The 13,464-nt window shown below is 44.0% G+C and overlaps 1 protein-coding gene across 1 annotated transcript; it reads left to right on the top strand.

Moving 5' to 3' along the window:
- The first annotated feature begins 1,376 nt into the window (after positions 1–1,376).
- On the top strand, positions 1,377–13,367 carry Pdik1l (PDLIM1 interacting kinase 1 like). Its single transcript, XM_070037579.1, has 3 exons — positions 1,377–1,458; positions 4,426–4,727; positions 9,130–13,367. The coding sequence occupies exons 2-3, from the start codon at positions 4,443–4,445 to the stop codon at positions 9,868–9,870; spliced, it is 1,026 nt and encodes a 341-aa protein (XP_069893680.1). The 5' UTR covers positions 1,377–1,458; positions 4,426–4,442; the 3' UTR covers positions 9,871–13,367.
- Positions 13,368–13,464: the final 97 nt, after the last annotated feature.

Here is a 13,464-nt window from a genome sequence, read left to right as displayed (position 1 = left end):
CCTCAGTTTCCCAAGTGCTAGGATTTCAGGCGAGTACCCTGAAGTTTTTGGAGTTTTATTTTAGAAATGGGGGGGGTGTCGGAAGGAGTGGAGTGGGTGGATATTCAAGACCTACACTTTTGAGTCAAATAATGCTGAGGTCAGCTTCCTCCCTTGTAAAAACGGGATTCGGTTAGGATTCAGTGAGATCATTTATCTAAAGACCTAACCCAGTCCCAGAATCGGAAGGTCCATAAATGGAAGACAGAAAGGAAAATGACTGATCCTGGAGCGCAGTGTCACAGGCTCTTTGTACCCTGTACCTCCTCATTATCAAACGGTAGGTGCAGAATAATCAGGGGAGGAATAGTCGTTTCTGGCAGACGGCCGATTGCTCTGGGTCTCTCCCTGAGTGACTGTCAACCCCGGGCTGTCTGTCAAGCGAGCAGCGCCCGGATCTGACTGACAGCCGAACGACTCCCGGGCCTGAGGCGCGCACTGATTGTCCCACCCGGATGACCATGGTCCTAGCTGTCAGCCCGGACCCACGCGGCTCGGACGGTGGCCCCTTTCCGCGCGCCCTCCGGCCGGGATCCCGACCTTCCTGCAGGCCCGCCAGGTGGGGGAGGCGCGGGCGCCGCAATCGGGTCCACCGCGCGCTCCCTCCCGCGCGGGGCCGGGCGCCCGGATCCCCGCGGTCAGGAACAATGAGGCTCCGGCTTCTTTAAGGGAGATACCACCGCGCCAGCGGGACAGGGGACGGCGCCTTCCCAGACGATCGAACCCAGCGCCGCGCCGCCGCCCCGGCAACGGCGCCGCCCGCCAAGACGGCTCAGTGACTCGAACAAAAGGTGCAGCTTCCCAGCCGGCGGGGCGCCCGCCAGGCCTCCCGGGTTCGGGCCGCGCTTCCTCGCGAGCCCGCAGCCGAGCTCCGCCACCCGCAGACGCCTCCGTTCCGCACGGAAGATGCACCGGGCGTCCCGCCCCAGCGACCTCCGCACGCCAGCCCCCCGCTCGGTAGGTCGGAAGAGGGCGGGAAGGGCAGGCGAGGCCGCGGCTGCGCGCGCGCACCAGGCCCAAGCCCAAGCCCAGGCCTGCCGCCGCAGAGCCTCTCATGCACCCCGGGCTCGGCGCACCTGTTGCGGCTCGGGGGGGAGGGGGTGACCGAGCCCCGGCTGGACCGGTCACCCCTGCGGGGAGGGACTCCAGTGGTAAGCTCCGGGGCGCGCACACCTCGAGCGACTCCCGGGCTCCGGCAGAGCCGCGAAGCTAAAGCGCCGAGCAAGGCGTCGGGCACGCGCGGTGGGCGGGGCTACGGAAAGCCGTTGTGGGCGTGGCCTGCGTGAGGGGGTGTGTCCGCGCACCACGGGGGCGCGCGCCGGCCTCTGACTGGAGGCGGCGGCGGCCGAGGCGCGAGCTACACGATAATGGCGGCCTGCAGAGCCCATGAGAGGGAGAAGCGGCGGCGGCTGCCCTGAGGTAAATCTGGCTCTTCCGCGTGGCACAGACGCCCCGCTGCAGAGCCGACCGGCCTGCACGTCCCTCCGTCCCCACCAGGCCTGTCACAGACCTGTCAACGGAATCATCCCGGGGAAGGCCCGGAGCTCCTCGAGCCTCCGGACCGGGCTGCGGCCTCCGCTCCCGCTCGGGACACTCCCCAGGTCCGGCCCTCCGCCCGCAGCCCCGAGGAGCTGAGGTCGTGGCGGGACTCCGGGAGGCTCCCCCCCACCCCCCGACCCAAGGTTCGTCTGGCCGCAGGCGGGAGCGAGCTGGTCGGCTGATTGCCGGACGAGCCAGCGCGGCCCGAGCCGCCGTGGCGGGCAGCGCCGCTGTCCCCGGCACCGGCCGGTGTGCGCTCCGGCCGACCGGTGTCCGCGCTGGGCCAGCACTGCGGGCAGCAGCGCCCGGGGCAATGCACCTGAATGTACACCTTGCATCGCCCGTGCTGAGGTCAGATCCGGATCCCGAGGACTTGAAAGCCAGCCATCCTCCTTCCTTATTCTGGAAGGTGCCCCTTCCTGTAGGAACCGGAGGTGGTGGGACAGGCGAAGAGGCTGCGACCGCAGCACTTGGCAACAAATACACGGTAGCTGGCGTTGCACGTCTAGCAGGACAGGTTGCTGCTCTGATTTTGTAGCAGGAAGTCAGACACTAGGAAGCACTGTAGGAATTTGAAGGGGTAAGCGACCAAGTAGAGGAAGTGGGACCTTAACCTTCAGCAATCTCTGAAAAAGAGTCGTTTTTCGTTAGCGTGTCCTGTGCACCTAGCAGTTCCCAGTATCTCAAGTCTAAGACTCATTCACTTTTTTGTTTTCCTGATTGTACAGTCTGTATAAATACTGTACAGTCTCCAGTCACTTGTCTTGCCCATGGCTACAGTGAGAATCTGGGAAGTAGGAAAGAAACCTTAGATTCTGCATTCAACACTCGGACATTTCTGTGGAGGTCCTATGTTTGTGCCTTTATGTGATGTGTTATGTCCAATGCCAAAGAACTTTGTCAGACTTCCCCTTGATGTGTAGGTTGGCTTTCTGAACAAAATGACCTAGAACTAAGTAGCTATTGTTAAACAACAACAAAAAGGTGCCTGTATTCTAAATAACTTACTTTTAAAGGAACAGTTCTGCTAGGCACCTGTGGCTCACATTTATAATCCTAGCTAATACTAAGAAGGCTGAGATCCAGAGGATCATGGTTCAAAGTCAGATGGAGCAGAACAGTCAGCAATACTTCATCTCCGAACTAACCAGAAAAAAAGCAGGGCTGGAAGTGTGACTCAAGTGATAGTACACCAACCATGAGCAAGAAAACCAAGGCTTGTGACCCTGAGTTCAAATCCTGGTACCCACAGAAAAGAGGGAACAAGGGAGGGCAGTTCTCCACAAACTTATTTGCAAAAAATAAAGAAGTAGGTAGGGCTGGGAAGGTGGCTCAGTGATAGAGTGCTTGCCTTAGATGCATGAGGCCTGGGTTCGATTCCTCAGCACCACATAAGCAGGAAAGGCCAGAATTGGCGCTGTGGCTCAAATGATAGAGCACTAGCCTTGAGCTGAAGAACTGAGGGACAGTGCCCAAACCCAGAGTTCAGGCCCCACGACCAACAAAATAAATAAATAATAAAGAAGTAACATAAGGAACAAATTCTGACCATGAATGACTTGGCCATTGACTTTTTTTCGGGGTGAGGGAGGAGGGAATGGAGTGGGAATGATTCTTGCTAGATAGCCCAGGCTGGCCTCACTCATCCTCCTAACTCTACTTCCTGAGTGTGAGATTACAGATGTGCATCACTACACCCAACTCTATTTGTGTGTGTGTGCTTGGGTGCGTGTGCTCACTGCTCCTGGAACTTGAACTCAGGGCCTGGCCACCATCTTTGAGTGTTTGTGCTCAAGGCTGTCATTTTACCACTTGAGCCACAGTTCCACTTCAGCTTTTTTAACCAGAAAAGCCTGGGCTGGCTTTGAACCTCAGTCAGATCCCAGCCTCCTGAGTAGCTAGGATTACAGTGCCTGGCTCCATTTGCTTTTAAATAATACAACCAAATATTTTCAGTTCAATGAATGATATGGTTTACTTTTTATAAACATATACCATTCAGATATGAGGAGTGTTTTTGGTTTTAGAGGTTTTGTTGTTGTTTTTCCTTCTGTTTTATGACTTTATATGTGTATGCTGGCCTTAAAGAGAAACTAGAATCTTACTACTTCTTTATTGTTAGTCTTTTTGAAATCAGTAAATACAATTGCTGAATTTAGGGCTTTATTTTATTTATTTATTTTTTGTTGTTGTTGGTTGTGGGGCTTGAACTCTGGGCTTGAGCACTGTCCCTTGGCTCTTTAGCTCAAGGTTAACGCTCTACCACTTGAGCCACAGTGCCATTTCCGGTTTTCTGGTGGTTTATTGGAGATAAGAGTTTCACAGATTTTCCTGCCTGGGCTGGCTTTGAACCGAGCTCCTCAGATCTCAGCCTTCTGAGTAGCTAGGATTACAGGCGTGAGCTACCAGCGCCTGGCTTATTTTTTTAACAGTAATATTTTCTTTTAGTTCATATAAGAAACAGTCTAGTGGTTTAAATCATGGCTATCTGGACCAGATTGCCTGGTTTCAAATCCCAAGTCCATTGGTTACTAGCTGTTTGACTGGATTTTCTATTTACCCACTCTGTGCTTTCATTTCCTCATCTATTAAAGTGATATAAAACTATCTATCTAATAAGATTATTGTGAGGATTGAGTTTAATAAAAAAGTACTTGAAACAGTTGTTGATACATGGTAAGTCCTAAATGTTACCTTTATTATTATTCAAGTTAGATTTGCTCAAGTTATAACAAATATCCTTCACACACTGAAATAAGCAGGTAACTATTGCATACATAAAGAGAAATACAAGCCAGTAGCTATACCTAATTTCAACAGAGCATTTACTTTGTTCATTTTTTCCAGAAACGTCGACCTTGAAGATGGTGAGTAGCCAGCCAAAGTACGATCTAATACGGGAGGTAGGCCGAGGTAGTTACGGTGTTGTGTATGAAGCAGTCATCAGAAAGACCTCTGCCCGGGTGGCAGTAAAGAAAATCCGATGCCACGCCCCTGAAAACGTTGAACTGGCCCTTCGCGAGTTCTGGGCACTAAGTAGTATTAAGAGCCAGCATCCAAACGTGATTCACTTGGAGGAGTGCGTCCTGCAGAAAGACGGAATGGTACAAAAGATGTCCCATGGCTCTAATTCTTCCCTTTACTTACAGGTAAGTGTCTCTGAGTGGGAAAAAGAATGGTTTGAACCTAACATTTGTCAGCAAGAAGAGGAATGAAAGGGTCAGGTGAACTTCTCCCCTTGAATGCAGGTATTGACTGGCTATAGTAGTACTTACCAATATTTCAAATATGCAGGAGGCCAGTCTAGGCTACCTAGTGAGTTCAAGGCCAATCTAGGCTGCCTAGAAAGACTTTGTCTGAACACAATCCATGAAACACCTGAATAAATAATTCCATGCAAATATTTTATAGTTAGGAATAGATAGAAGTGATAGAGTCTAGTCTGGAGTTAAAAAGCTCATAGACACCGCCTAGGCCGTGAGTTCAAGACCCACAACCAATAACAAAAAAAAGAGAGAGAGGTTTTATTTAAGCTTGTGATACCCATACCAAAACTGACAGAAGTCACTTGCTATGCCATAGTACTTGATAGTCTGCACAAGAATAGGTATTAAAGGGTAAGACTGGGCTGGGAAGTTGGCTCAGTGGTAGAGCGCTTGCCTTGCATGCTCAAGGCCCTAGGTTCGATTCCTCAGCACCACATAAGCAAAAAAAGAAAAAAAGCTGGAAGTGGATCTCTGGCTCAAGTGGTAGAGCAGGAGACTTGAGCTGAAGAGCTGAGGGACAGTGTCCAGGCCCAGAGTTCAGGCCCCACGACCGGACCCTAAAAAATAAAAATAAAAAAGGGTAAGACTGAAGACTTGAGCAAAGGAAAAGCTCTACAACCAGTAGCAGGACCCATTGATAACTGGACATGTCTTTTATATATCACTACTTAACTATAAACTTAGCCAGGCATATAAACAGAGCATACCTGTAAACTAGCTCTGGGCAGGATGAGGTAGGAAGATCATGAGTTTGAGGCTAGCCTGAGTTAATGAGACCCATACTCAAAAAAAAAAAAAAAAAACCCTGTAAGCCTTAGATGTTTTAGAGTTATAAGTTTCTTTTGGTTTTTGTTTGTTTGTTTTTGCCAATCCTGGGGCCTGAACCCAGGGCCTGGGTGCTGTCCCTGAGCTTCTTTTTTGCTCAAGGCTAGCACTCTACCACTTGAGCCACAGCACCACTTCTGGCTTTTTCTGTTTATGTGGTACTAAGGAATGGAACCCAGGGCTTCATGCATGCTAGTCTAGCACTCTACCACTAAGCCACTTTCCAGCCCTAGAGTGATAGGGGTTTTTTTTTATCCATGCTATTCCAGTTAATTTTTGTGAAGCACGTTCTTTGGTACCTGAAACATTCCCCTCAACATGCAAATATTGGCAATTGAACCCAGGACCTTGGTTCATGTTAGGCAACCTCTCTGCCACTTGAGCTACATCTCTACCCCACACCTGAATGTTCCATAGTACTAGCAGCTAACATTTGGGTTTCTTCTACTTGGCTCTATATTCTCTCTATGAGAGCTTTAAAGGCAGTTGCTCAAAACAATGGTATGAGGAAAATATTATTATCTCCTTAACAAATAAAGAAATTGAGGCTTAAAATAATGAATTCATCCAGGGTCATCTAGCTAGCAAAGTGGCAGGGTAGAAGTTCAATTGTCTTGACAGTTGAAGCTTGTGGTTGGTGGTGTTCAGGAAAGTCTTTTACTTCCAATTAATCACCAAAAAGCTGGAAGTGAAGCTGTGACTTAAGTAATAGAGCACCAACCTTGAGCACAAAAGTTTAGGGACAGTACCTAGGCCCTGAGTTCAAGCCCTAGGACTGGGAAAGAAAGAGAGAGAGAGAGGGACAGACAGAGGGAGGGAAGGAAGGAAGGAAAAAAAGAAAAGGAAGGAAGGAAGGAAGAAGGGAGGAGGAAGCAGCTCTGTACTCACTGAATAGAAAAGATACTTAAGACATAGCTAGTTAAAGGTCAGACAGAACTTGGTAAGGTCAGTTCTTAGAAAAGAAACAGCTTTGAGTGTATCAAAACTGAGAATTATCACTAGACTTTGCTGTTTAAAAGTCTGTTTTTGTTTGCTTGTTTTGGTGGCACTAGGATTTGAACTCGGGTCCTGTGCTACTAAGGAGGCACTTTACCACTTCAGCCAAGCCCCCACCCTATAAATCTGTGTTTAAAACAACAAAGGCTTTCAAGTGAGGAACAACAGAGAACCATATTGATCTGTGTAATTTGAAATTTTTGAGGGTCATTATATAGCAAATTTAATTTGTCTTGCAGTTTAGTACTCTGTACATTGAAGTTTTCTCATTTTTAATTTTTTATTATTAATAAGTTTTTTTATTGTGAAAATACTGTACAGAGGGGTTACAATTACATGAGCAAGGTAATGAGCATTGTTGCCTCCTCCTTTTGTTTCCCCTTACCATCCCTGCCCTCCCATCTCGACCCCCACACCCCCTGAAGTTTTCTCTTAACATAGTGAATATAAAATACAATTGTTTAGCTAGGTGCTGGTGGCTCATACCCGTAATACTACCTACTCAGGAGGCTAAGATCTGAAAATCTTATCTCCAGTTAAACACTAGAAAGCCCTGCATTCAAGCCCCGCTACAAAATTTTTTTTTTTTTTTGCTTAGCCTCTATTCATTTTATATAAGCACTTTCTAAAAGTGCTTACTTTGGGCCATAGTACCACTTCCAGTTTTCTGGTGGTAAATTGAGATAAGAGACTCACACTTTCCTGCCCCAGCTGGCTTTGAACTGTGATCCTCAGATCTCAGCAACCTGAATAGCTAGGATTACAGTGTGAGTCACCAGCAACTGACACAGCACAGCAGATAAAATAATGAATTAAATGATGAATAAAGTTCAGTTCCATTGACATATAAAACTATAAGCCAGATTGATATGTTTGAAAATAAAACTTTTCAAGAGAATTTTATCTTTTAGCATATAGATTTGGTATGTATTCACTAGTGACAAAATGACATTGTGAAATGCTGAAGTTTAAAATAAAATGCAGGGGCTAGGAAGGTGGCTCAGTGGTAGAGTGCTTGCCTTCCATGCATGGGGCCCTGGGTTCAATTCCTCAGCACCACATATGCAGAAAAAACTGGAAGTGGTAGCTCAAATGGTAGAGCACTGGCCTTGAGCTGAAGAGCTGAGGGACAGCGCCCAGGCCCAGAGTTCAGGCCCCACGACCGACAAAAAAAAAAAAAAAAAAATTAAACTAAAAAAAAAAAGTTAAATGTTGGGGCTGGGAAGGTGGCTCAGTGGTAGAGTGCTTGCCTTGCATGAATGAGGTCCTGGGTTCGATTCCTCAGCACCACATAAACAGAAAAAGCCAGAAGTGGCGCTGTGGCTCAAGTGGTAGAGCGCTAGCCTTGAGCTGAAGAGCTGAGGGGCAGTGCCCAGACCCAGAGTTCAGGCACCACCATGACTGGCAAAAAAACAAAACAAAACAAAACAAAAAAAGTTAAATGCACAAATGGTAGGGATGGGAGGGAAAAACGGGGAGAAAGCAAGGGAAGAGGTGACATTGTCCAAAAAGAAATGTACTCTGTACCTGACTTATATAACTGTAACCTCTCTATATATCACCTTTATAATAATAATTAAAAAATATTTACCAAGGGCTGAGAAGGTGGCTCAGTGGTAGAGTGTTGCCTCTCATGCATGAGGCCCTGGGTTTGATTCCTCAGCACCACATAAGCAGAAAAAAGCTGGAAGTGGCACTGTGACTCAAGTAGTAGAGCACTAGCCTTGAGCTGAAGAGCTGAGGGACAGCACCCAGGCTTACCAAAACCCTACACATATGAAAACATTGGCCAAATAAAATATTCATGGGATTTCCACTTTAAACTAAAGACAGGGTTGGGAATGTGGCTTAGTGGTAGAGTGCTTACCTAGCATACATAAAGCCCTGGGTTTGATTCCTCAATACTACATAAACAGAAAAACTAGGAAGTGGCACTGTGGTTCAAGTGGTAGAGTGCTAGCCTTGAGCAAAAGAAGATCAGGGAGAGTGTGCAGGCCCTGAGTTCAAGCCCCAGAATTAGCAAAAACAAAAACAAAAACTAATAACTTGGGTCTAGGGTTTACTTCAGTGTGAGACATTTACCTGGCATGTTTCAGGGCCCTGGGTTCAGATCCCAGCATCACAAAAACCAAGTAAGAGCCAGGCCTCAGTGGCTTACGCCTGTAATCCTAGCTACTCAGGAGGCTGAGATCTGAGGATCATGGTTCAAGTCAGCCCAGGCAAAAGTCTGTGAGGCTCTTATCTCCAATAAACCACCAGAAAACTGGAAGTGGTGCTGTGGCTCAAGTGGTAGAGCTCATGCCTTGAGCTGAAGAGCTGAGGAACAGTGCCTAGGCCCAGAGTTCAACCCCACGACTGACAAAAAATAAATAAGAGACTGACAACTTTTGAATCTATTTCTTTTTTTTTTAATAACTACATTGTATAACTTGTGCAGACTATAATAATATTTTTTTCCTCTTAGCTTGTAGAGACTTCATTAAAAGGAGAAATTGCCTTTGATCCCAGAAGCGCCTATTATTTGTGGTTTGTGATGGATTTTTGTGATGGAGGAGACATGAACGAGTATCTGTTGTCCAGGAAACCCAATCGTAAAACTAACACTAGCTTCATGCTTCAACTGAGCAGTGCTCTGGCTTTCTTGCATAAAAACCAAATCATCCACCGAGACCTGAAGCCTGATAACATCCTGATTTCCCAAAGCAGGTTGGATACCAGTGACTTGGAACCTACACTGAAAGTGGCTGATTTTGGCCTAAGTAAGGTTTGTTCGGCCTCTGGACAGAACCCAGAAGAACCTGTCAGCGTAAACAAGTGTTTCCTTTCCACAGCATGTGGGACGGATTTCTACATGGCTCCAGAAGTATGGGAAGGACACTACACAGCAAAAGCTGACATCTTTGCTCTGGGGATTATCATCTGGGCAATGCTGGAAAGGATCACATTCATAGACACAGAGACAAAGAAAGAACTCTTGGGGAGTTATGTAAAACAAGGAACCGAAATTGTGCCTGTTGGAGAGGCACTTCTGGAAAATCCCAAAATGGAACTTCTCATTCCTGTGAAGAAAAAAACTATGAATGGGCGAATGAAACAACTGATTAAGGAAATGCTGGCTGCAAACCCTCAGGATCGTCCAGATGCTTTTGAACTAGAACTCAGATTAGTACAGATTGCATTTAAAGATAGTAGCTGGGAAACGTGACATCTTATTTGCAAATGTCTTGGATGAAATGCTGCTTCTGATTTAAGTGATGCAACATTATATGGCAACAAGAACACAAAAAGCTAAACTCCACCTTCTTAGGGTTTAGACTTTTTGTGAGGTAGTTTTTTGGGGTTTTTTTCCCCCCTCATTTTCCTTAATCCAAGCAGGCCATCAGTGTGTGTTTTGAATGTGTATTACCAACGTGGATGTCTCTCTTTTTCTTTTTTTTTTTTTTTAATGACCATTAGAAATTTGGCAGGAAAATTCTCTTAAGAGCCAAGAAGAGAAGAGTCCAGGTTTCTGGAACTATGTCTCTTTTAAGTATTTTAGACATTCCTTGTCAGTATTAGGCATTTCCATGGAAGAAGAGGTTTGCGTGCTGGTAATGCAACCTTTGAAGCTTTGTAAAGGAAACATATATGTATATATTTATGTATATGTGAGTATGTGAATGTGTGCATTTTGCATTCCATATGAAGAAAATGCCACTTCTGTTTAAGTTATTTGATACAGGTTGGGGTTTGGGGGATTTGCTGGTCTAATCAGTGGTGAAAAAAATAAACAAAGCTTCCTTCCCTGCCCTTCCTTCTAAGGAAAGCATACTAAGGTTTTGGGTTTGGTTTGGTTTGTAATACTATATAGTTTTCTTCAAAGACATCATTTTGGAGGGTCTAAAATTACTGGTTAAACTTAATTGAAGTTAAGCAATTCAGAGCTGCCAGATCATGTTTGAGTTCTCCAGTGCCCTATAGCGTTGAATTAGTCATGGGTTCATATGGTAGCAGGTTGGCAAGGGTGTTGATGGTTCGTTCGTACCTTCTTTAGGTAACTGGATGTTAATTTAATTAAACCACTGTGCTAGGACATGTTTGTACTTGAACATTTACAGTCTGATATAAATCTGAACATAAGATTCTTCTGTTTCTGAAAACATTGCTATAAATGAGCTATAATACTTGATATATTAATTTTTGGTTTTAGGGCTTTGTCTTAGCCCCAGCATAAAGTAGAAGAAACCAAATGAGCTCTACCTTCATTGCCTACCTTGGTATGGTCTTTCAGATCCTAGAATTCCTTTTGTTTTGGCACTGATGAACGCTCTTTTTCTGTCTCACTTGAGACAGTGATAATAGTTGTCTTAAATACTGGTCACTTTTTTCTAAAGTTGAGATGACACATATACAGTTTGGCAAACGATAAAATACTGTGGCATCAACTACTTTTTAAGTACACAAGTTACTGATTCTATATAGTCACTTGCTATGGTCTGTGTCAGAAACCAGGAGACCATTATTCCTCTTAAAATTCATTTTTACTGTATGATTGTCTCCAATTTGTCTTCCTGTAATTGCAGGTTAAAAATCTAAGGAAAGAGTACTTTCCAAAACCAGATTACTAGCCTGTAATAGTAAACAGATTTTACATTATATTTGTTAATCTTTATAAAGCACTATTTTTTTTTCAGTGATTGGGATTTACCCAGAACTTTGCACATGTGAGACAAATACTCTTTTTTTTTTTTTTTTTTTTTGTCAGTCGTGGGGCTTGAACTCCGGGCCTGGGCACTATCCCTGAGCTCTTCAGCTCAAGACAAATACTCTGTAACACTGAGCTATATATACCCCAGCCCACTAGGATCTTCATTAAATATTACAATCCAAAAACCAAACCCAGTAGTATTAGCATACTGAATATTATTGATAGTTTGCATAGTCTCCTTAGCTTTTTTGAATTTCCATAACTTTTATGATATTACTATCATCATCTCCCCCCATTTAAAAATGTGTTCAAAGAGCTGGAGATGTAGCTCAGTGATAGTGTGCTTGCTTATCATGCACAAAATTTTTGGTTTGATCCCCAACACTGAAAAAAAAAAAAGTGAAATGGTGAGGTGATAATCAAAGGTAAAATATCACAAAAATCCAAGTATGTACATTTCTAGACTATATTAATACAGAAATTTTAAATTTGGATGAAGATTTTATTGAATTTAAGCCTCTTACAATACTTTCAAAGTATTAAAGATAAGAATTCTGGACTTGTAGCTTAGCTCAAGTGGTAAGAGCTTGAAGCCTTGAGTTCAGTCCTCAGGACCACAAAAAAAAGTTTTTGGACATTAGGGATGGAAATACACAGGAACTTCAGGTAATTGACCCTCTGAGTCATTTAGTTTAGCACAGATCTGACCAAGGGTATTTCACTACTGGAAATAAGAAAAAGTGTCATTCTAATGTCTTGTTAATAATGTGGCACTTGACCAGATGGACTGATAGGTGAAAGTATGCCAGTGCTTAATTTGCTGTTCATATATCTTATGTACTTGGAGTCACAGCTTTCCTTAAGTTTCTGATATTGCCTCCTTTAAAGGAATGAGTATAATTTATTTTTGTATTGTTTGTGGTGCTGGGGATCAAACCCAAGTCCTTTTATATGCTATTCAAGCACATTACACTGAGCTACATTCCCAAGATTGATTATTAATTCATTTTGAGAGCTTTTACCTGTGAAGTAAAATTCTTTAATTTTTCACAGGAAGTTTCTTCTAAAATTGCCCCAAGTCTTTGTATTCAGAAATAGCCTATAATACCAAGCAAAATGATATTAAATTATTTATGTATCTTTGTTCTCTCAGTCAAAGGTATTTTATTAAGTACCTAGTGTGTGCTCAGCACTAAAGGTGAGTTGATAAAATGACAAAACAAAATGGCATTTAGCCATATGCCTTTCCATCAGGAGTAAGAAATAAAAGATGATTAGCAATATTTGGAAATTTTCAGATATTTGCTAGAGGAAAAATGTAGTCAAGAATTTGTGCATATTAGCTGGAAGTGGTGCTGTGGCTCAAGTGGTAGAGCGCTAGCCTTGAGCTGAAGAGCTGAGGGACAGCGCCCAGGCCCAGAGTTCAGGCCCCACGACTGGACCCAAAAAGAAAAACAAAACAAAGAATCTGTGCATATTAGTGCCTTGCCCATAATAGGTACTCAGTAATCAAATATCCCTAATAGTCTCTTGCCATGTTTTGTAGTGTTTTATGAAATTTGTCTTAATTGGAAAAAAAGACCAAATACTTCAAATAAGCTTATAGGCAGCTGTGTTCCATTAAAATATAGGATTGTACAGTTAGTTTCTAGAATGTTCTTTTGCACTAGTTGTCACTTAGAAAGATGGGGTTCCTGTAGACTTTTGGTGCTAAGGGATACTTTGTCACTACGATGAAGTACGCGTTAAGTGTCAGATAAATAGCACACAAATAGTTCTTTCTGCTGGTCTGTTTTTTTTTTCCTTTGTTATTGTTGTTGTTTTTCATTGTAAAATGTTATCAATCAAACTATTGTAGCAGCTACAAACTAATTCACCAGCATGACAAAATAGTCAAAAAATAAGTCATCAGCACTTCAGAAATGAAAGCAACTTTTGAAATTTTCTTTTAAAATTGTCAAATATATTTTATGAAGAATTTATAAAAGGGGGGAATGATTGTAATTTATTGTTCATGACAGTTTTTGTTTTTGTTTTTAAATAAAATAAATTTCAACAACAACAAAAAGAAAAAGCCCTGAAAATTCTACATTTGCTGCTTTGGTGGCTCTG

The sequence above is a fragment of the Dipodomys merriami genome, unplaced genomic scaffold, assembly GCF_024711535.1.
Source record: "Dipodomys merriami isolate MVZ:Mamm:240054 unplaced genomic scaffold, mDipMer1.0.p SCAF_28, whole genome shotgun sequence".
NCBI classification, from domain to species: Eukaryota; Metazoa; Chordata; class Mammalia; order Rodentia; family Heteromyidae; genus Dipodomys; species Dipodomys merriami.
The sequence above is the reverse complement of the archived record's forward strand: the minus strand, read 5'-3'. Positions and strand labels throughout refer to the sequence as shown.